The 21,971-nt window shown below is 41.8% G+C and overlaps 1 protein-coding gene across 2 annotated transcripts in view; it reads left to right on the forward strand.

Annotated features, from left to right (window-relative positions):
- LOC124157971 (POU domain, class 2, transcription factor 2-like) overlaps positions 1–21,971 on the forward strand; it is a 201,450-nt gene that overhangs the window by 147,495 nt on the left and 31,984 nt on the right. For both annotated transcript variants that reach the window (XM_046533099.1, XM_046533100.1), the window contains exon 3: positions 6,029–6,109. In XM_046533099.1, coding sequence (XP_046389055.1) covers positions 6,029–6,109 — 81 coding nt within the window. The remainder of the gene's footprint in view (positions 1–6,028; positions 6,110–21,971) is intronic.

Raw genomic sequence — 21,971 nt, forward strand, 5'->3', positions numbered from 1 at the left:
GAATGAATCCACTTGCTTAACTGTCTCTGTCTTGAGGTGGACGTTGGCCACTGCTACAAGAAAACAAGAAACTTGGTTTTATACTCATTGATTTTCATGAAATTTAAGCCGTGCATCAAACATTCTTGCCGCAATGACCTGATCACCCGGAGCAGCCTCCTCTCCCCCTTCACGGACGCTGTAGGCGCCCCATCTGCTGGGCGGCACGCGAATTAGCATGGCGTGGTCGCCCCTACAACCGCTGCAACCAGTCTCGCAGTGCAGTTACGGCGTGGCTGCATAGCTGCAGGATACCTCCACCCTCGCTGCCCAATATTCTTTCTCCTCGCTTCCACTCCTACCTAGTGAATTGATTAATTATTTCCAACGGTGACCGAAGTGCGTCAATTTTTTATTAATTGTTTCCGCTGCGAAAATTTCTGCCCTTTCCTCGACAGCGCCTCTGTTATCTACCCGACCATACCCTACTCTACGACTTTGAATAACACCTTGAATATGCAGCGAGCATATGTAATCCGGTGCAGAAAGACTTAAACCGTGAACTGAATAAAACACTAAGGAAGGCTGCGCGTTTCGTCGAAAACTGCCACGGGCGTACAGACAGTGTTACCCAGATGTTAAGCGAGTTAGGCTGGGAGCCGTTGGAGACTCGGAGACTGCGCGCTAGGCTTAGATTGCTTGAACAATTGAGAATGGATATCTTTAAGAGCGACACAGAGAACATAATATTAGAGCCACACTATATTTCCAGGTCCGATAGAAGCGATAAATTAAGAAAGATATTTATAGATATGGGAATTGTTTTCCCCCTGAACCATAATGGACTTAAATAAATAATAATCCTAATTTAGCATTTCTTTTTTATGTGTAAACGGCTGGTGTCCTAACACCCCTGCCACACGACTTTTAGGCGGCTTGCGGGGTAGTTTGTAGATGTAAATGTAAATGGCCTCAGGTTATCCCATGCGTAAGGTTTCATGGTTAAATATAACTATTCCTTCTTTAAGATCGGATGCTTTCGCGGCGTCTTCTGTACGTGAATAATAATTTTTTTATTCAGGCTAACGGCCCCTTGTGAGATATACTGCTCCGCAAAAGTTTACCTCCGTAACACTAATATTCTGAGTACGCTATTCAGATGGTCGAAAATACCCCCGTACAACACGTAACGTTGGCTGGATGGGCTCCAGCTAGATATCTTTCCGAAAAGCATCGAAAGCATAATCAAAACGAGTGCAGTCGTGTAGGAACTCCACAAATAACCCGATTCTAAACAGTCGCAATTAATGAGCGTGTAGACAATTAAACATAATTATTCATTCACTATGATTGAAGGATTGTTTCTATCGAAATTGTGAATAGTTGGCGGCCTCGGTGGCGGCGGGATAACGGCTTCGCCTGCCAAACAAGAGGTTGCGGGTTCGAGTCCCTCCTGGGAAGGTTTCCTCGGTCCAGGGCATGGTTGTTCGTGTACGTTTACTGTTACATTTGTTGAATACCCCGGTATAAATTGACCAATAAGAGCAGTATCCGGCGGTTTGATAATAAAATAAATGAATAAAAGAGCTACAAACTATTGATTTGTGGATTCTTTCAAGGTTCGATTTCCCTAATTTTTAATCGAAAGTCGCAAAATATCGATCGGCTGTATCGTAGAATTCTACGCAGTGAAATCTTATGTACATTCATATGCGAACTGAGTAAAGCGTTTCGCCTCCCAGAATACAAATATATGCGAATTAAGCTATTTCCTGTTTGTGTTTTCTTATAGGTCGTTCTATCCATTGCTTTCTAATCCTTGCATATTATCACTTATTAACGCGCAAATGCAGCGAGTATGAAAATCAATGAACGTGCACGAGATGGATGGAAGTCTAGAAGATCCTTGTCTTGGAATGATCAAATGCTGTCTTTTTTTATTGTGTCATTCGTTAAATTTATGTTTGGTCCTTTGATTTGAGCGGAGAATTTTTTTAAATTTGTTTTGAAATAGAACCAAGTTTTTGTTTGGACCACATATTTTGTGGCCATTAGTTTTCAAAATACCCGTTTCTATGAGTCGAGTTCTTAATATGTTTGAGCAATAAAAGTTTTTTGCAACTGCAGATCCACATTTTAAACCATGTTGGTAGGCTTTTGATTTGCGAACCAAAGAGACGCAAACGCGCATATTGCTCGCGGCTAAATTATCCTCCTCATCTAGACTTCACAATAGCTTGATGCCGTGTCAGTTGTCTCAAGGCGTCCAACCGCTTAAGTCTTTCGTCTCGTCACTTGTGGTGCTTCCCTCCTTTCTCTCAGCTGTCGTGAGATGCTCGTGATAGAACTGTCCTGCTAACAGCGCCCATGAATGGCTTATATTTGGAGCCGATGCCATCCGAGAGAAAACAGGGTTTTTGCTGTCGTCCCATGAATCATCCGAGCTTTTCGCGGGTATCTTAGCGCAGCTGACATTTTGGCTTCATTCAATTATCTTCTGCCTTTATGCAGGCATTTACCAAGAATTATACAGGGCGAAAAAAAATTGTGTCACTAAAATTAAACCCTGGATAGCTTATGCGAGTATGTTCCAAATTTATGATGATTAGAGATGCGTGAAAATCGCAAATGCGATATAGATGCGATGTGCGCAAATAAATGCGACATAGATGCGATGACTGGACTTTTATGATATTTTTACGCAAATTTGCCTTTTTGACGGCAAAATTCGTACATTATGTGCCGAGCGCAGTTTAAATGCTGCGCCGACACTCACCGCTTAAAACATGTGTGTGACTGGCCAGCTGCTAGTTGGCTGGGACTCTACGTGGCCACGAACTACAAATGGGTGCGGGCAAGCAACACCTCCGCCACTATATGTCTTATTCCTTAAATTATTATTGTTCTTCAGCATAATTATTTAAAATATTCTGTATTTTGTCATATAACTATGTTTCACTACATATTATCGTCATCTACCTCATTATGAAAATAAAAAAGTAGACACAACAAAATGCGATAAACTGTTATTGAAAGTGCGATAAAATAAAAATGAAAGTGCGATTTTCACCTATCTCTAATAATGGTGTTAAGGTAAAAAACGCACTGTTTCTTAACTTCAGGAACTTAGAGCCAAGCGCTCCGACTGGCTGCGATTTTACCCTATTGCCAGATGCGCTGGACAACCCATGACCTCGGATGCTTTGCCTGACGAAGATCGCGATGTATTTAAGGCATCCGGCGACAGGGTATACCCACGGCCAATCGGAGCGCTTGGCTCAAAGTTTCTGTCGTTTAATAATTGTGCGTTTTCGACCTTAACATCAGCAGTACGAGGTGTGTTTTAAGAAAATTAACGGGAATTTTTAAATGTTTCGGATTTGGATAGTCCGATTGTCAATTTTTTTAAAATTACATTTGAATGCATGCCCCAAAAGTATTCATTGTTTAGATTGTCAGTAGCATCCGCTTTGGTGGGACGTGTTTTTATGAGCTCGGCGATTTTCGTTAATAATTATAAGAAATGGATCAAATATTTTTTGCAAATCAAAGAATGATTAGCAAATAAAGCGTGACAAAGTATGTTAAATGTTAACAAAGGTCTTTGGTGAGTATACTATGAGTAAAATAATAATTTACGAGTGGATTTGCGCCCCAGCACATCTAGAACGTGGAAAAAGTAATTGAAATGGTTTTGAACATTTAATTAAAGACTATTTGAGACTATTTTGGAGGCCACAATATTAATGTATGCGAATAAATAAGTATTTGAAAAAAAAATAAAATCCCGCAATTTTATGAACACTACTCGTATTTCGGCGCGGTCGTCTTCAGTGGCGTGTTGAGCGGTTGGCGGCAGTCCTCGCCGGTCGGCGCTAAAGGCCCAAGGACAACCCATTTCATCCGGTGTTGGGGATAGATTTTCCACCCGATTCAGGAGGATTTTTCTATGCATAGATAATCATGATAAGACAATCTTCGACAAGGCTTCGATAAGACAATCCACGGCCTCCTCGAATATTATCAATTAACGTAGCTGTCAATGTCTCTATGAAAGCCTTAGTGAATGCATGTGCAATCCCTTTTCGAGTTTACTGCTTCGTGGAATGAATTTGCAATGCTCAACTTTTTGTTCTTCCTAATCGGGACTCAAGTGGATTACATTTGTGCATAAATTAGCAGCGAGAGTCTGAAAAAATATTAGCCTTTGAAGATAATCACTTCGTGTATTTTCCTTTTCGTTTACTGAGATAGCTAGAAATTAATAACTCTTCGGTTTTGTTCTCCTGGTGGCTGATAAGTTCCATTAATAATCATGCTTTGCCCGTGAAAAATGTTTTCCTTCATTTAATTCTGTTAAAATATTCAGCAATTAACCGATTATAAGAGACGCACGTTCTGGTGGCCGTCCTCTTCATTTCCTTGATGATGCCATTTTCTGAATTCATTTCTGCGTATCCGATCCGATTAAGCTGCGAGAGATCATCCATTAGTTCCTTTTAAGAGACTGTTTCTTAGAGCGAGTCATAACGCAACCGGAAGTAAACTCTGCTTATCTCGTCTTCATTTTCCCCCTGCAGTTCTCGGTAGTTCCAAAATAGAGCAGTTGCACGAGGAAATGTCTGCTCGTTGTCGCCTCGCATTAATTCATGCGTTCTGTTTCTCGCGTCGATATAATGTAGACGAGCGGCGGTAGCTTAGGGGTTCGCAAGTATTCTGGAATTATGGTAAAACTCGCTTATAAAGAAATTTCAGGGGACCACCGTTCTGTATTTGTTATAAACAGGGTCTCGTTATATCCGCAATAAAATATTTTGCCCGATATATCACTGGATTTCCGGCTAATATTCCGAAAATCGTTTTTATTTAATCAACAGATCCGTAATAACTAATCATCGCCCCTCAGTATGCACTGAAACGGTGCTCACGTGTAATGAATTTCACCTTTTAATGCTCGTTAATCCATAATGAAGTATGAAGTAATTTTAATTTATTTATCTCCAATGTAATATGAACATTGACGATCATAAGAAAGCACTAGGGACCAGGAACTTACGTCATTATAAGGCGGGATTTCGTTACATGCGTGGTCGTTCCAGGCGATTTTTACTGCATAATTTTTCAAATCACATCACGGAGAAATGTTTATCTTAAGAACTTAATTGCTGGTCTCCCGTTTATCACTCGGATCCAGGTTCCCATTTTTTGCATGAAATATTATGTCTTGCCGAAAGTGGCGCCTACTCCATGAGGCCTGAGGGGGCCCGAGCCCCCTCAAAAATTCGTTATGGGTGTGAGGAAAAAATGTGCCAGGCTTGTCTATTTTCCCCGGAGTGTCCAGATATCGACATTCGAGTTATCAGGGTTCTAATGTTAATCATATGACTCTTCTAAAATGCTTAAAAAACTTTAAACTCGATACCTTTAAAATTTCCCGGGGCAAGATATCCGGTTTGGGCCCCCCCAATATTTTTTGTAAGTCGGCATCCCTGCTTGCCGATATCAGAGGCGGCGGAGTGAAGTCCTCGCCTGACAAACCGAAGATCGCGAGTTCGAGTCCCGCCGCGGTAGGCTGCCTCTATTCAAGGCATGAGTTTCCGTTTATGTTTATTTTTAGCTTGTTACAAAACCCTGACATAAAAGGCTAATATAGTGCAGTTTTCGGTGGTTTGGGATTAAATTAATCTTTTCCAATAATATACGACAAGGCTGAAGTACGACGTGATAAAATAAGTGATTTAACCGGGATTCGAACCCGGATCTCCCGATTGCCGCTATATTTTTTTCACGGCGAAGTTCAACTTAAAACTCGGTGTGCAAAAATTTACAGCCGTGCGCGTAACTGTGTACAAAGTCACTTGTTTCATGCAGTGCTTTTCCAGTTATAGCATTTAGGTTTTTGCTGATAAGTGCTTGGTGTCTCGCATGCAGTTTGATAAATTTCTTCGGTCGAAGTGGAGATACAATAGGATCAGTGGCATCCATTTTGTATTCTAATGATTTTGTGGTCTATTGTTCCTTGCATTTATACCTCCTTCTTTTGTTTCAGACGCCGCCGCCGCCCAGGGCCGACCGAGGGCCAAGGGGTCGCCGCCTCTGTCACCATATCACCCAATGCTGCACCCTCGTGGTAAGTGAATGAACTACCCCACTAATGTAAACCACATTATCGTCCGCCATCTTAACCTATTTTTTTGTATATAATCTCCTCATTTTTAGTTATATTAGAAAGGTGTCGCCAGCTAACCATTTAGTATTAATGTTAATTATATTATAAGCATGAATACAGTGGCGTAACTATGGGGGGGATAGATCCCCCCCAAAACATCTGAAAAATATAAAAAATATTTACAACTGTTGTCTAGTTTTGACGAATATTGATTGCATCTGCTTATAGTTAAATTTTAAGAACCAAAATGGTGTAAAATGTATTTTCAGGCATTTCATTTTTCAAAAATTTTCCCAGACCTCCCGATGCCTGTTTTTAGTTAATGCTTTCCATTAATTGCGTTTGATCAGCTCTTGCTGCAATTTATCTGCACCTATATTTGGATGTGGAGAATTTTTTGTTTTTCATTTCCAAGCAATTAACCTTAATACAATCTAGGTCGGCCCCCGTTGGAGACTCATTTCTTATGCCTCAAGCGGTTGTGAATTGATTAGCGATCGCTGTTTATGAGAAATCACTGGTGCATGAATGTGAAATAAGAGTGGCCCTGTGATCTGGTGAATATGCATTGTTGGTATACAATCACTCACTGTGGTCACAGGTGTATCTGGCTGCTCGTGTTTGACCTACGAATCTGAAATAGAAAATGGTATCACGGAGAGAGAAACTTTTTCACTTTTATCGATATTTTCTCCAGTTTCAGGCTAGTGTTGGGTCGATCGTGAGCGATATATTTGTGTGATTGATTGATGAACGGCATCATTCTGACGAACGATACGGTCTTTTTGGCCGTTCGCGACCGAAGTCGTCCATCGGTCACTCACGATGGATGCCGATCGTCGGCCTATGCGACCGTAGGCCGTCGTGATATACAGGGTGTCCCCTTTATCTTGACCACCCGAAATAACTTGTTGTCCAGATGCAAATTCAAAAATGTGTCAAGCAAATGTTCATTAGCCGTCAGGGGGACATTAATCAGCATGATTGCCTTCCTTGTAATTTCGTTATTCACAAAGATATGAACAGCGGTATGTCTTTTCTAAATGGCACCCTATATTTTTTACTGCTTACTGTGGACGAGTTTCTTATGACTGGTGTGCATTTTACTATGTTTTCATTTGTTCACCGTCAACGTCAGCTAGTGGAGTAGCTCCAATACCCGCGTACCTGCACTAAGCGCTAGAGAGTCAGTCATTTTTCATAACACTGTGTTTATGTTAATGGTTCTCTGTGCTACATTTTTTTTAAGTCTTTAGGAGAGGAAATGAATTGCCGAATAAAAAATATAGGGTGCCATTTAAAAATGACATAGCACTGTTAATATCTTTGTAAATAACAAAGCTACAAGGAAGGCAATCATGCTGATTAATGTCCCCCTGACGACTAATGAACGTTTGCTCGACACATTTTTGAATTTGCATCTGGACAAAAAGTTATTTCGGGTGGTCAAGATAAATGGGACACCCTGTAGATATAGGTCGTGACTACGTCGATAGCAAATATTTAGTTATTTATTTATTTCCATTACCCCATAAACAGCACATTTACGGCCTTTACAATAGGGAATTAATGATTAACAATGAAGGACATTCACACACGCCCACGCCCTAGATAAGGGTAACTTACCCAGGTGGGACTCGAACCCGCGACCTTCGGTTTGGCAGGCGAGGACTTTACCCCGCCGCCACCGAGGCCGGCAAAATAGGAGAATAGATGAGAATAAATGATGAAAATAACAGAATAAATGAGGAGATTGTGATTTGCATCGGTTGTGATAAACATATGTTGTGGTTGGCATCAGTCGTGATTGAGATCGGTAATGACCGACATAGGTATTGACCGACATTGGTCGTGATTGACATAGGCGGTGATCAACGATCGGCCGTTCACGACTGACTCACTCAAGTGAATGGTGATCGACATGACCGAAACGAGCGACTTGGCGCATCACTAATTTTAGCGGCGTTTGATACGAAAATCGCCGCGAAGTAACTAACCTGCGTGATGCGGCACACTTGATGCTGGTTTCGCCCTGAAGATGACCATTCCACAACTGTGGACGAATCATGGCGACCTTCTTTACAAAAATTCTCTGCGGCGCGCGTGGGTATACTAAAAGTATACTCTAATTACTGATCTTGCATACTTTTTTTACATACAACAATTCATTCCGTTCCGTGCTCCCATGGTCTTAAAAAATTTATTCGCAGCAAAAGGCTCAAAGAAATTTTATTTGTCAGCAAAAGTCTTCTTGACGTTAATTTTTCTCGAAAAAAAAGCAGATTTCTATCTCCTTATGACACATCACCTCACAAGAAGAAGAAATCTTCCACCCTTTTAAGCGTACCATTCGTGTAACGGTATTTCCTTCAATGTAGAGGTAACCAAATAATTTGTTGTTCCCGAACCATCCTGTATGATTGGCTCTTACAGACGTGGCCTTGCTGAAGGCAGTCATTTTTCCTGAGCCCCTCTAACGATAAGTTCTATGGCATTTCTTACGTTATCAGAGTGTTTTATTGTTCAGGCCAATCCACTGGGCCCTTCTTTTCGTGTCTGCTCCATATTGTCTTCTCCTATTCTTCGGAACACCTCGTTCCTCTCCCTATCTCTCAATTCAACAATCGCAAGCAGAACCAGGTCTCCAAGGCTACTATTCCTTTCTTATCAGATACTTCAAAGAGATGGAATATTTGAGTTTTTCCTGGTGAATGACTTGAATGAAATCTTCTCAGGTGTCCAACCATGTTAGGATCTGCTTGTTGTAGTACGATGTTTCGATGGGAGACTTTCCCAACATCTTCAGGGCTTATAGCATTGTTCCAGTATATGTACCCTCCTCCTTCACTGAGATGCAGTGCTGTAGTTGGGCCGGTACGGCGTATCCTCTAAAATCCAAACTCATTATAAGCGTACCGGTTTTGAATTTTTAAAACGCACGCAATCAGCGTAAATGTATGCGCAGTCTTGGCTCAGATCAGGAAGAAGATCAGCTGAAGAAACAGCGTGTCGAAAATGTGACCCACTGAACGAAGTCCACTATGACTCTCCATTTGGAACTTCCTTAAGTGAATTTTGGTGAGTACCGCCTCAGTTTTTTTCCCAACTACAGCACTGCTTTGATGTTCCCTGATTGGTTCATTTTTTTGTCGGCTTTCCCGCCTTTTTTATGATCGGGTTCCAAGTGCTGCTCAGATGGAGTCCTTTATCTCTATCCATCTTATTAGGCTTATCTAAGCCGGGTCTCTATTGCATCTTTGGTTATTCTGTCCTAATAACCTCTGGTCCTTCCGTGTTGGGTGGTTTGTTCCCAATGGATGTTGTAATTTTCCAGGCCACGGCAGATTTCTCAAGTTGAGCGGTCCGATGTGGTGGTGATGCTCTTTCACCCTGGTCTCCACGGTTTTCTCAGTCTCTCCGATGTAGACTTTACCACATTCACATGTAATGGAGTATAGTCCGGGTGTTTTGAGACCAATTGGGTCCGTGGATCGAACTAACTTGCTCCGGAATTTATCAGGAGGAAGGTGAATGGTTTGAATCTTGTGTTCAGTAAGAATCCCGGCTACCTTCCAGATACCGTTGAGACGAATGGTAGGAAGGCTTTGGAGAACTGTTGCCGATCTTCATCTGGTGCGTCTGCTTTCATGGTGAATTTCCAAAGGCCCACGTTTCTAACCCTTTGAGCGTCAATGCCCGCACGAATGTTTTTGTGTTGGTAATACTGCATTGTTTCTGTAAAATCGCTGAATTGAGCAAGTGAAAGTGATGGGTTATTTGTTTTTCTGAGTTGACGAGGACGCCGTTTGTTGTGGATAGTTGATATAGAATCGTGTTCACTCGTTTTGCTGTCCCTCGTCTCTCCAACCATCCCATCCCGTCCATTGGAATGATTTCCCAGAGCGAGGTGGACTCGTATCGGAAACCTGAGATTTGAGTAATCCTCATTTATTCGCCATTGAAAAGGCTTCGAAATCAGATCGCGTCGATGCCATCCCTATTTAAATATTTTCTATTGACACACGGAGCGCGTGAGGCTTCTTCCCCCTCTTTTGAGTTTTCGCCACGCGAGCCTCATGTGGCGCCACCTTCTCGCTCTCCCTCCCCTATCTCCCAGAGAGAGAGAATTCGGAACGCGTGCATTTCCACGCTGAAGTTTATCGGAAGCCTCCTCTTATTGGAATACGCGTCGCGGGGACGACGAGCTAAATATTTGTCCCCTTTCATTGTTGCGTTATCGATTTCGGGGATAATCGCACCGGAAAATATTCAGCATCTACAATCGGCAACCCAATGATTGGTTTGACAATGTAATCAATACTCGTGTGAGCAAATCTTGTAACAATTGAATAATTCTTCTGTTTTATTATTTGTAACAATTGAATAATTCTTCTGTTGCGTAATCGATTTCGGGTATAATCACACCGGTAAATATTCGGCATTAACAGTCGGCAACCCAATGTTTGGTTTGACACTGTAATCAATACTCGTGTGAGCAAATCTTGTAACAATTGAATAATTCTTTCGTTTTTTCACCATTCATAACCTACTATATTTATATCATCCGCTGTTTTTCCCTTCCACTTATTCTTTAACTATTTTCTCATCACTCTACTATGCCACTTGATTCTGCTCAGTGTCTGTCCAATCTTCTTCTCCAAAATACTTCACATCTCTACTGCCCTTTTAAATACTCACATAATCGTTCCGTTCGATCCGCATCCTTACTATGTAAAACCACAGTGTGATCGCTTCTTATTTTGAAATTATTCTACCGATTAATGTATGTTTCCATGGAGTACTTGAGAAGCTTTCTGGCAGTCTCCCCTCCCTTCATTGACGTCCTGCTTCACTTCAAAATAAGACCTACTCCCTCTCATTCTAACCAAAAAAATCCTTTTCTCTTCCTTCCTCTCCTTCGTTTACTTAGCATTCTACCCTCAAGCACTGTTTTCAAAATCCCCTCCACGTTCAGTACTCGCTCCATCCATACCTTCTGTCTCCTCCGTAAATCATCCAGAAGCTGCATCTCCTCACCCACCATGTCCAGCACTTCGTCGTTCCTCCTCCTCTCCATCCACTTCACCTTCTCCATTCTTATCCGCACCCACATCTCTAACGCCTGCAGTCTTTTCTCGTCCTCCTTCCTCAGTATCCCCGTTTCCTCATCATAAAGCGCTATACTCCAGATCAGACTCTTTACTAACCTTTTTTAGCACATTTTTTTATATCAGCAGATATTTATTTTTATTCATACCTTAATTTATGAATTCCTCATTTCTATTCCTATCAGGGTGCTTCCTTATAGATGATTACCATGATTTTTTAAAAACAATCCAACATTTGAGCAAAATGTAGTCATGGTGTGGTCTGCGTGTGAATGCGTCGACCCTTTTTCTCTCGTGTTAATGTGCGTGGCGTCTTTCCCCTCGTCGATTGCGCTCGTCAAATCTGGAATGACAACTGAGATGCAGTGCTCGTTCCAGATTGGATTGTCGTCGAAAAAATCCATTCTTCTGTGCGCCGGTTCGTTCCCAGTGCCTCCACTGCGGCGAGGCGGGCGTCTTTCTCTCTCTGTCTCTCTGCCGCGGCCTTTTACAGACGAGAGAGGGACTTGCTTTTTGCCCGCGTCGAGTGCGAAACAGGTTCTGCCAGTGAGGAATGCGATGTCATTCCCGATGCAAGGAGAAAGATGTCATTTTGTGAAACTGAAGGCATCTATTGGTTGTTTTCGCAACGGAAAACTCACTCGCCTGATTCGCTAAATGGCTACGTGCACATTAAACAGGCTTCAAATTTACCTCTTCCCATCATATATCCCGCGCATTCATTACAGAAATCCAACCCGATATGGAAGTCGCTCCTTTGGAAAAAGGCATTATTCTAATGCTCCCACTCTGCTTGTGCAATTCGAATCTTGGATAGCTTTTTCTCGACAAAGCATTGGTATTCCGTTATGAAATCTCTAATGTCATTTGGATTTCCCATTCGCATAAATAAAACATTTGGCGTACCATTTGCCATTATCCCCTCCCCCTATCTTAATTGACGTCCATGAGAAATATAGCGCTGTCATTCCTAGCTACAAGGCATTAGATGGCATTCGTTGTGCATATTGATCTTATGAGAAGCTCTGTCTCTGTAGTAATTTTTCCCGTGAAATGATTTCTGGGGGCGTTCTGCTATTTTATTCCGCTGATTATTATCTGAGTTTAAATGCATCTTGCTTAGAATTTGAAATGGTTTGATTTCCACGATAATGGCGATGTAAAAACCGATTAAACTGTTCACAGAATAGAATAGAAAATGAAATTTATTATTCCGGAACAAGTGTGTACCATAGGCACATACATGATTATAAATATTGATGGGACCACCATTGTTTTAAATCTCTCTTCGCCAAGTATCGAAGGCTAGTTAAAATGCGCAGAAGTCGCAGATGGCTCACCACTCTTCAACCGCAAACTGAAATCTGAGCGCAATCGTGGTAATGTTAAGTTCTTTAAGTGGACATTGCTTAGTTATTGTGAATGAAATATAAAGTTGTAGTTTTGCATTGAAATTAAGACTAAAATATTCTAATTTTTCGTGAAGAGTAAAATATTTGTCTACAACTCACTGTCGCAAAAGCCGCCTCGATACGCATGTGGCAGTAAGTGTACGGACACCAGCCGTTATCCTACGCGAGAATACTAAAAATATGTAAAAAAAATATTTTGCATTACATTAAAAAAAAAAAGAATGGACTTTGCTTTGACTTCTTAGCTCCGTAAGGTCAATGGCGATGTTTAATGAAAAAAGGGTGTATTTAGGGAAAAAATCAACACAACATTTGGTGGATTTTGGAGGTGCACGAGTCCTCGTTAGTTTAAAGTTAAGCTGTTTTTTTGTAGCATTGCTCATCGTCATTATTTTTATAACCATGAATCAAAAAAGAATGCTATGAGCGCGGAGTGTCCTTTTATTCCCTACACGAGGTGTTATCATAAAATAACTGCAATTTTTAGTTTTTTTAGTTCACATACATTAATCCTGTCGCCTGCAAAATAATCCCCACTAGATATTCTTTAAATTATATTTTCATATTTTAACTTTAGACGATTTTCTTTCCAAAAACCTCTTTATTTTCTTCGAATGTCAGTTTTTTTACTGTATTACTCCTTCAAACAACTTTCCCTCTTCCTTTCTTCTCAACAATCCGCCTCTCCTTCCATCAACAACTCCCTAACAACATTCAATAGCAGTATTCATTAGACATCAACATCAGATAGTAAATATAAAACGTTACTATATCCATTTCTTTCACATTTTCCACGTTTTCATCCATTGTCGATGAGCTGTGGCGTCATCTTAAAAATCTTCACGGCCATCTTGAAAACGCGTGCATTCTTGTTTTACTCAGGCCTTCCGGAGAAGTTTTAATTATTCACGAATGGAGGCCACTCAAGACACCTCCTGTGTTGTATCGAGGGCGCATATATTTCGCATCACCCGCCGGAAGGGCTCTCTTCAGCCACAGAGTCCACTTCCGGCCGGAGGCCTTAGAAGAACCGCCGTGCCGTCCGCCGGCCTCTCCGCCATCTGTCCGACGGGACGTCGCTCATGCCGGTGATGATTAAGACGAACACCCACGACTCTCCTTAAATGTTCGAGGAATCGCCGCGGCTGCAAAAATCGCACGGGACGCACGCTCGGGAGTCATGAAGATGTCGCCAATTTTCCCAAACAGCGAAATCTCACGACAGATTTCAAAATATTTATGTATTATCTTCACCTTTCGTGTTATGCATGAATGCAATTAATATTCTCAATAAATTGAAAATAGATAATAAATAATTATTTTCAAAACTGTCGTGATATTTAGCTATTTGTCGAAATTTTCTATTTATTATAATTTTATCATATAATATGATGATTTTGATTAATGGGAGGAGGAGCCTAGAGATTCTCCCCCTCTCTCTCTCTCTTCCGACCGTCGTCATAGCAACGGGCGGATCTCCTGGTGGTCGCTTCTCCTCCCTTCCCTCCCCTTTTTTCGCGGAGCGATGCCTTCATTATTATTGTCCCTCCATTATCAGCTGATTTCCCCGCACGTATACACAAATCGCGAAAGAAATGAGATGGTGGCGCGCGGGGCGGTATCCGTGAGAACCTCGTTCCCTGATCTCCATGCACACACGCGACCCGCCTTCGATCCCTCGAACCTTTCGCTTGGCCCTCTACAGTGCGGGGTGAGTGTATACAGCCATCACAAAGCTCTCACAGAGGAAATAGGAGTGAATGTAGCCGGTAATTCCAGTATGAGGGCGGAATTCGGAGGACGAATTAGGTCGAATTTTCCTTTTCCTCATTCCCGTGTATGCTTAGATGGAGTTGCAGCGTTGAAAACTTACGCTGAGGAATTACCTATCATTTGCCTTGTCCGGGTCCTAACCCGTATCTCCCGAATTTGCGAGGTGTTCTAACTACTTTCTTCATCTTCTTCACCTGCAGGGTTTCGAATTCGAGAAGTAATGAGTGCCTCACCGTCGGCTTGCGCAAGAATGAGGATAAGGAAAATTCTGCACGTATCCTCCGAATTCTGTCTTGATCCTGGAATCTTGCGTCACGAAATACCAACTATATCAACTCCCTTTTTCTCACTGAAATAGGGGCGTATCTGGGGAGCGTTTAAGGAATTTTTGTACTTAATGAACACCTACGGGTGACTCCGTAAAGTCACTCCACTGGTCACTTCAGAGGTTTATTCCTTGATCGATGGCAAAGGCTGTTTATCCACTTCTTTCCAATGCATCATTTTCCTAAGGCCTCCTGAGATTACTGTAAGTAAAAATTAGCTGAGAGTCCATAACAACCTCACTACTTATCCTGTCTTCCCATTAAGCTCCTTCCATGTTCTCCTTCGTGTACACATCTAGAGGCCCTCTTAATCTGCTTCAATCTCCTCTAGCTACGTCTTAGGGTACTCGCATAGTGAGGAGGTAGGAGGTGGAAGTGGAGATAGAGGTAGAGGTCGCGGTACCTCGAGGTAACACAAATGCATTGTGTGTTACGGGCGCGCGCATAGTGAGCAGGTCGAGTTAGAGGTGTACCTCGCGGTTCACCAGGAGGTCGCGCGGGACCGCTTTCAAACACAAACGAGTTTGTCTTTCGGGCGGTGTGTCGCGAGGTATATCAGGAGGCTTCTCCGTGATTGGTGCGTTCAAGGCCCGTTTCATGTGATATCCTTATGTTTTCCTGAAATTTGTCTGGGTAATACTTAAGTTGCAAATACAGATGGTGATATTCTTCCAGATCTTGTCACGCTTGATTTATGGGATGAGCATTGAAGTCGCAATTACTTAACAACCAATCAGCCGCCCCTTGTATGCTGATGACATGTCGTCACCATCGCCATTACTATCGCTTAACATTGTGAAAATGTTTCAACTAACCAAATAACCATTATACTTGATGCCACACGGTGAAAGACTGGCACGTGATCGAGGCTATGGGAAAGCTGCGTGCGTAAACCTCTTTACTATATGATACTACCTCTACCTCCACCTCAATCTTCATCTCTACCTCTAACTCTATCTCCATCTCTACCTATGCGAGTACCCTTAGTGCGATTACCTATTGACGTAACACTTTCAATATATCACCTATCTAATTTTGATTCAAAATTCTCCAGAGTTGTATGATATACTATCCTCGAAACCTTCTTTTTACATTGCAATCTCATTTCTAGTTTCTGTTGTTCATATACGTATATCCTCTCTGATTGTTGCCAGTGGTTTTCAAGACGTGTGTGAGCCTGCCCGCCGCGATACCAGGCGATGATGGGATCGTCTCCCCCGCTGAGTGGGTGGTGCCCGCATCGTCTTGGATTCGAGACGCCCCTTTCACGAAGTCTCAATTGAGAGCGGCAGATGCGCCTCTCGTCGCTCATTTGTCTTTTATTCGTTTCGTCACGCCCATCTCTCTCTCTTCCTCATGATTCCCTTGTTGTCGTAGCTATGGTAACAGAATCTGACGTCACTCAACCATCGCCCGCACTTGGGATGATCAGGGAACTGTGCCGTTCGCAATAAATTGCAAATTCACTTTTACTTTCTCCCGTTTGTAGTGTTTCCTTACTTCGTTTTGTAGTGCTACGGAGCTCTGTATTAGTTCAGTTATATCACCCCTATTGTGTGTGCTTAGAAAACTTCATTATCGGGGCGATTCTGCCTTGCTGTCATCCCGGTCTCGTTTTCTGAAGTTGGCTATAGTCTCGTTCACACCGATCTCGTCTCGGACGAGACTCTCGCGTCCGTCTCATTTCTCAGAACATCTATTGAGTACAATACAAAAGCCGTTACCTTAACTTATGTGATCCTTGCATCGGTACACTCGAAATATTGATGAATATTAATAAATGTATGTTTAACTTGTCACCGAAGATATCGTTTAATTTTGTATTGTTGTATTTCTGTGCGAGAGGTCACGGTTTTGTAGTCGTACTCAGTAAACGTTAAAAAAATTGACCTTTGATGGGGCCCCTTATTCCCACTTATCTCCCAGGGGTCTCGGTGGTCATAACGGGCGTATTCGTGGAATAATCGATTTCGATTAAAATAGAAAATCGAGTTATAATGTTCAAAGATGGAGGAAATCGAGATGGACCCGTGATCTTCGAGTGTCGATCCAAACTCGAATTTTCAGCTTCGATCTTGGTCATTTTTTTTTTATCCGAGCAGTGTTACTACCTGCCTATGATAATGCAATCCGTCTCATGTGTAAGACTTTTCTCCAATGCCGTTGAAATTTGAAAGGCTTCCCCTCGATCATCAAGAAAGCATCTGAATCGGTTGATCTTTCTTAAAACTTTCTTGAATGGTTCCAAGCGGTAATCCCAAAACTTAAATTTGCGTGAAATTTGTCAATTTTTGCTACTAATATTTTATGTACTTATGTATTTTAAGCAGATTTTTTCTGATACTCAAATGTGTATTCTTAGCGTTTTGCGAATTAATGGTAAACATGTTTTAGTACAAACAGTTTTTTTTTGCAACCAAGGATTTTTTCGATCTTTTGGTTCAAATTTCGATTTTTGTTGAGAACTAGAGCTTTTAATTTCGATTAAAAATCGATTTCAACTGACATTTTTCCGTCACTAAGCGGGCGCTTATATGGCCCTACCACCGAGGTAATATTTGCGCTGCTGTACGTACGTGTGAATATCTTTCGTATGTGCGGACGTAAGGTGCGGCTCTTGGCTATTCATTTGTTTCCTCTCGTCCCAATCAAACGCCTCGCGACGCACAATCCCTCTCGTGGCCTCGCTTTTCGACTTTAAAAAATTCCTTCCAGACCACTTGTCGCTTGGTGTATGTGTTGATGAAATGGATGGAGGAAATTTTGGACTCGTATGAAACTATAGAAACGGGTATCTTCAGCATCATTATTAACATTTATAAAAAGTAGGTAGTAGTAGTACCTTAATTAGTGCTCTATTTCGCTGTGACACGCTTTTCTCTGTCAGCTCACACGGCAAAAAAATATATAATCATAATGTTCGTATTAAAGTAATTGTGGGAGAATTGTCTAATGCGGAGTTACGCCGCAATCGCTTAGAAATGAAAATAATAATGATAATGTTGAGAATAATTCTCATTAATGATTTCAATGACTGTCGTATGAGTAATTTTCTAGAATAACATTCTCCCTGGCATCTGACACTTGCCTGCCTATGTATGGAAATGATAATTGAGCGTCGATTTCATTTGAAATGATGATGCGCACAGTTTTTCCCCTCGCAATCGCGGAAATATGGTTAGACTTCAAAATGAATCGACGATACCGATTGCCTTAAAGTCGTTTAATGACCCTGCGGATGGAAAAATACTCGCGCAAATTTCCTGCTACCTATGAAATCGTGTAGTTCATGGTGGTGACTTATTTTATTTATAATTATAGGGACTTCGGAAATGTCGCAGATGAGCCATAAATATTTAAATCTAGTGTTACTTAATAAACAGTTCATGTCGATCATGTTTGCTCCTTCGTTAAATATTTATGTCCACCTATCTTTTCATGCACCGTTTTTCCTATTTTTTTTATTTTTTTGCTCCTTTTCCTCATTATTTGATATTCTAATTCTGGCGATCACTTCCTTGACTTATTTCTCGATTAAGATATAGGGTTTCACTAGAATTGACTCTCTCTATCGATAGATTCGTTGAAGCGCTTGAATGTTTCAATGGAGGATGTAGTTCCGGAATAAGTGACTGAATTGTATTTGCAGGAAAACAATCTTGCTTCCGAAAGACCGCAAGAACGCAATTTTATCAATCTTGCTTTCCTTTCCTTGGCTTGCGTGTCTTTAGAATAATTTTTGTTGCCTATGGGGAAAGAGTTTTACTGGCCGATAGGTTTACCTTAGGTTGTGCTCCTGCGCAGTGCTCCATCATTTTTAGAATCGTGCCGCAGTTAACGTCTAGCAAGGCAAGACCAGGGTGTGTGGCACGGGGTGATTCGCACCAGGCATGCGGCACACATCCAAATCTTAATCAGAAACGCCGGACGTTCGCAGGACTACAGGTCAAGCACACAGGAAAACGACACGCGGTCAAACCAGACACTAGGAAATTGCTAATGACGCGAACATGCCACCATGCAAATGAAACTATTGATTAGTAATAGAAAAACGAAAAGTTGGCTTAGTAAGTGATTCATGCATGAGTTACAACTTATAAAAAAATCATGTAGATTGTTGGTATTTACATATGTAATGAGGTATTAACAGCACATTCAGAGCCTATTTTAATAAGTCCGGGTCAGGCTGTTCTAGAGGTAAACTATCCCAAGTGTTATGGTCCCTTATTCTACGCGGAAAAAAGGCATCTTAAATATATCGGTTCTGTAGACTATTCCCCTTGTCTCATCCATGTGATTGTCTCTATCATAGCAATATGGGTCTATTAAAATTTCTTGAAAAAAAGGCAAAAAGTATACAGCTTGAAATTTCCGCAGAAATTTTCATCTAAATTTTTCCCTTCGATCGGTTAGAATTTGCCATTTATTAATTCAGTTACACCACTATGTTTATCTAAACAGTTTTTTTTACAAATTGTGCTGCTCGCCTATGTATACTATCTATATCCGAAAACAATTCCTATTTCATAAGAGTTAGTTAAATAGGTTTGGAACGATGAACGTGAAATGTCAGCCATTTCTGTGCCATTCATTTGATGCGAAGACTGCGTTCTTTTGTGCGCTCGCAACTGTTTTTGAGCTTCTTTCCCTCGCCACGGCTCGTGCGGCGGCGCGCGCGCGCGAGCTTATTTTGTTTGTCCCAGCGCGCACATTTTACGGGCGAATAGATGGGTAGGGCCGCAGCGCCAGGGAACATCTTTCGACGTCCCTGATCCCTTTTCCATTACATATCTACTGATTTACCAACCGCCACCTTCTTATAGCCTCGTCCCCCCCCCCCCCCTCCTGACCAGTAGCAGGGGTCCAACCCCCCCTTCGGGGAGTCCCTTAACGGCACTGCAAGCAGATATACGACTGTCCGGCCTCCGACCACACACGGGGGTCAGCCCCCCCCCCCTCACGTCTCAGTCTGAATCACCCGCCCCCCCTCATTCGCAGCTCCTTTGTTTGTTGCCCTGGCCCTGGTTGCGAGGGGCGATGGAGAGCGGGGGTTGGTTGGGTGGGTTTGCCTAGCATCTCATTCCGTTTCTCGAGGAAAGAGTGAGTGTGTGGGGGAGGTATTGATTCACGAGTACATCCAAGCAGCAGTTGATCGCAGGCGGTGAAAACGCTGTCGGGAGAGGCGCGAGTTAGCAGCTGTACTATAAAGCCAGTGAATCACTCATCTCTGACTCGTTCTTCATCTCAGTTTCTCGTTTAGTCACCTAGCCGGGTCAATCTTATGGAAAGCGTGGAGATCCCAAGACTTTTTGAAATCATTGTGATCAATTTTGAACGAATAAAATTTTAACCTTCTTTTTCCGCAGAATTTTTTTATTAAAACACGACCATAGTACCGTGGGTTAAATTCATCTCCTGGATCGGTTAACCGTAGAAAACAAGACCATGATTAACCTTTTTTCCGTCCCACCCTTAGAAAAAAAAGTTGACATTTCAATAGTTAATTGGGACCACTGTTGAATCCAAGAGTAACTGATGAATGCAACAGTAAATTGAGACCACTGTTACAACTAACAGTAAGTGTTAAAACTAACAGTAATAGTTAGAGATAAAAGTATCAGTAAAAACTAACAATAACTGTTAACTCTAACAGTAACAGATAAATCAAACAGTTATTGAAGAATTCAGTTACTGTTGGATTCTGTTGAAATGTCTATACGAAAATGTCTTCCCTTAGCGAAAACACTGTTGGAATTTCAATTGAATTTCAATTTATAAAAATTCATGAAAATTATATTTCGTATCTGTGATAACTTTTATAAATTCTGTTATGAAAATAAAGTATGGAAGTGTTTCTAAAAAGTGAATGGCACCACTTATTTATATATTGGTCGTTAATTAAATCTTTTCAAAATTGATTATTTTCATGGCTTCATTACTGTGCGTGCGGTTTATTTGATATTTTTCCCTATACTCGCTCTCCAGTAACAAATGCTCTTTTATTCAAAAGGTCAATATATATTATGTTGTTAAACTTAGTTTTTTGGTCAAGCGTATATTTATTTTTCAAGTGATAGCAAAATTATTTGGCATGTTCCCAATAGGGTAGTTTCCAACATCAAAGAAAACGAAAGGTATTTATTGCGATTCGTTACCCACCATTAGTGTATTCATAATATACCAATTATTTGGTTTTAGATATCCAAGTTTAGAAGAATGTTGATGGTCAATTTTAACCTAATTAAAAAGGCCAGATTGGCGGCCATGCGATGCCACTCCATGTGACGTCACAGGGACCTAGATTCTATACGAGTAGTCAGGAGTTTTATATCGTCTGGGATTGCCAATGCGTGCATGTGGCACAGAACTCTGGGAAACATGTCTTAATAATCACTTATTAAAATTTCCTATGGTTGTAAAGTTTCCTTCGTTTGATAAGGTATTAATAATCCTTATTTAATCCAAGCGCTACCCGCTAGCAGGGTACTCTGCTACACGTTAGAAGCCTTCGTCGTAGCGGCGCTCATCGCCTCGCACCCAGTTGGCTAAACACAGCTGCAGCTAGACGCCACTCGGATTTTTCCCAGCATTCATAATTAGCCGTAGCGTTTTCGCGCGCTTGAAAATTTTCACTTTTCATTTAATGGTGAAAAATAGATATCGTCATTTAATAATCTAAAAGCGTGAAATACGTAATCCAGGAGTAATAATCTCTCGATTTATGCAATGAAAAAGTAGGAAACCACCCTAATCGAATTGGTGAGTGCATTTTCGTATCATCGTTTAATTCAAAAATTCGTGGGCGTATCACATGGTTATTTTGCTCATTCATGGATGTTGCCGTTTCTGTGACAACGCTCAACAGGGCTCTTGTTGTCGGCGCGGGCTCTCTTTCGACGGTGCTGCTGCCTGGTGGGGAGGGTGGGCGGTCTCGCATCTGCTGACCCCTGGCAGCCCCCTTTCCAACCGGCACGTAACGCCGCCGAGTCCATTTTTCCTCCTTTTTGCATATCTATCTCTTTCTTCCGACTCGAGCAAAACGGAGGGGTCCCTGGGGGGAAGGGGGGGAAGGGGTGGGGTGAAACGGACAGGGGTCCTGCATCTCATTTGCGCCCCCGCATTGGTCATTCCGCCCACGTCCTAGCCACCCCTCCACGGAACTGGACGATCCAATCTTTCGGAGGCTGCGTTACCGTAGTGACCA

Source organism: Ischnura elegans, chromosome 4 (assembly GCF_921293095.1).
Source record: "Ischnura elegans chromosome 4, ioIscEleg1.1, whole genome shotgun sequence".
Taxonomy (NCBI): Eukaryota; Metazoa; Arthropoda; class Insecta; order Odonata; family Coenagrionidae; genus Ischnura; species Ischnura elegans.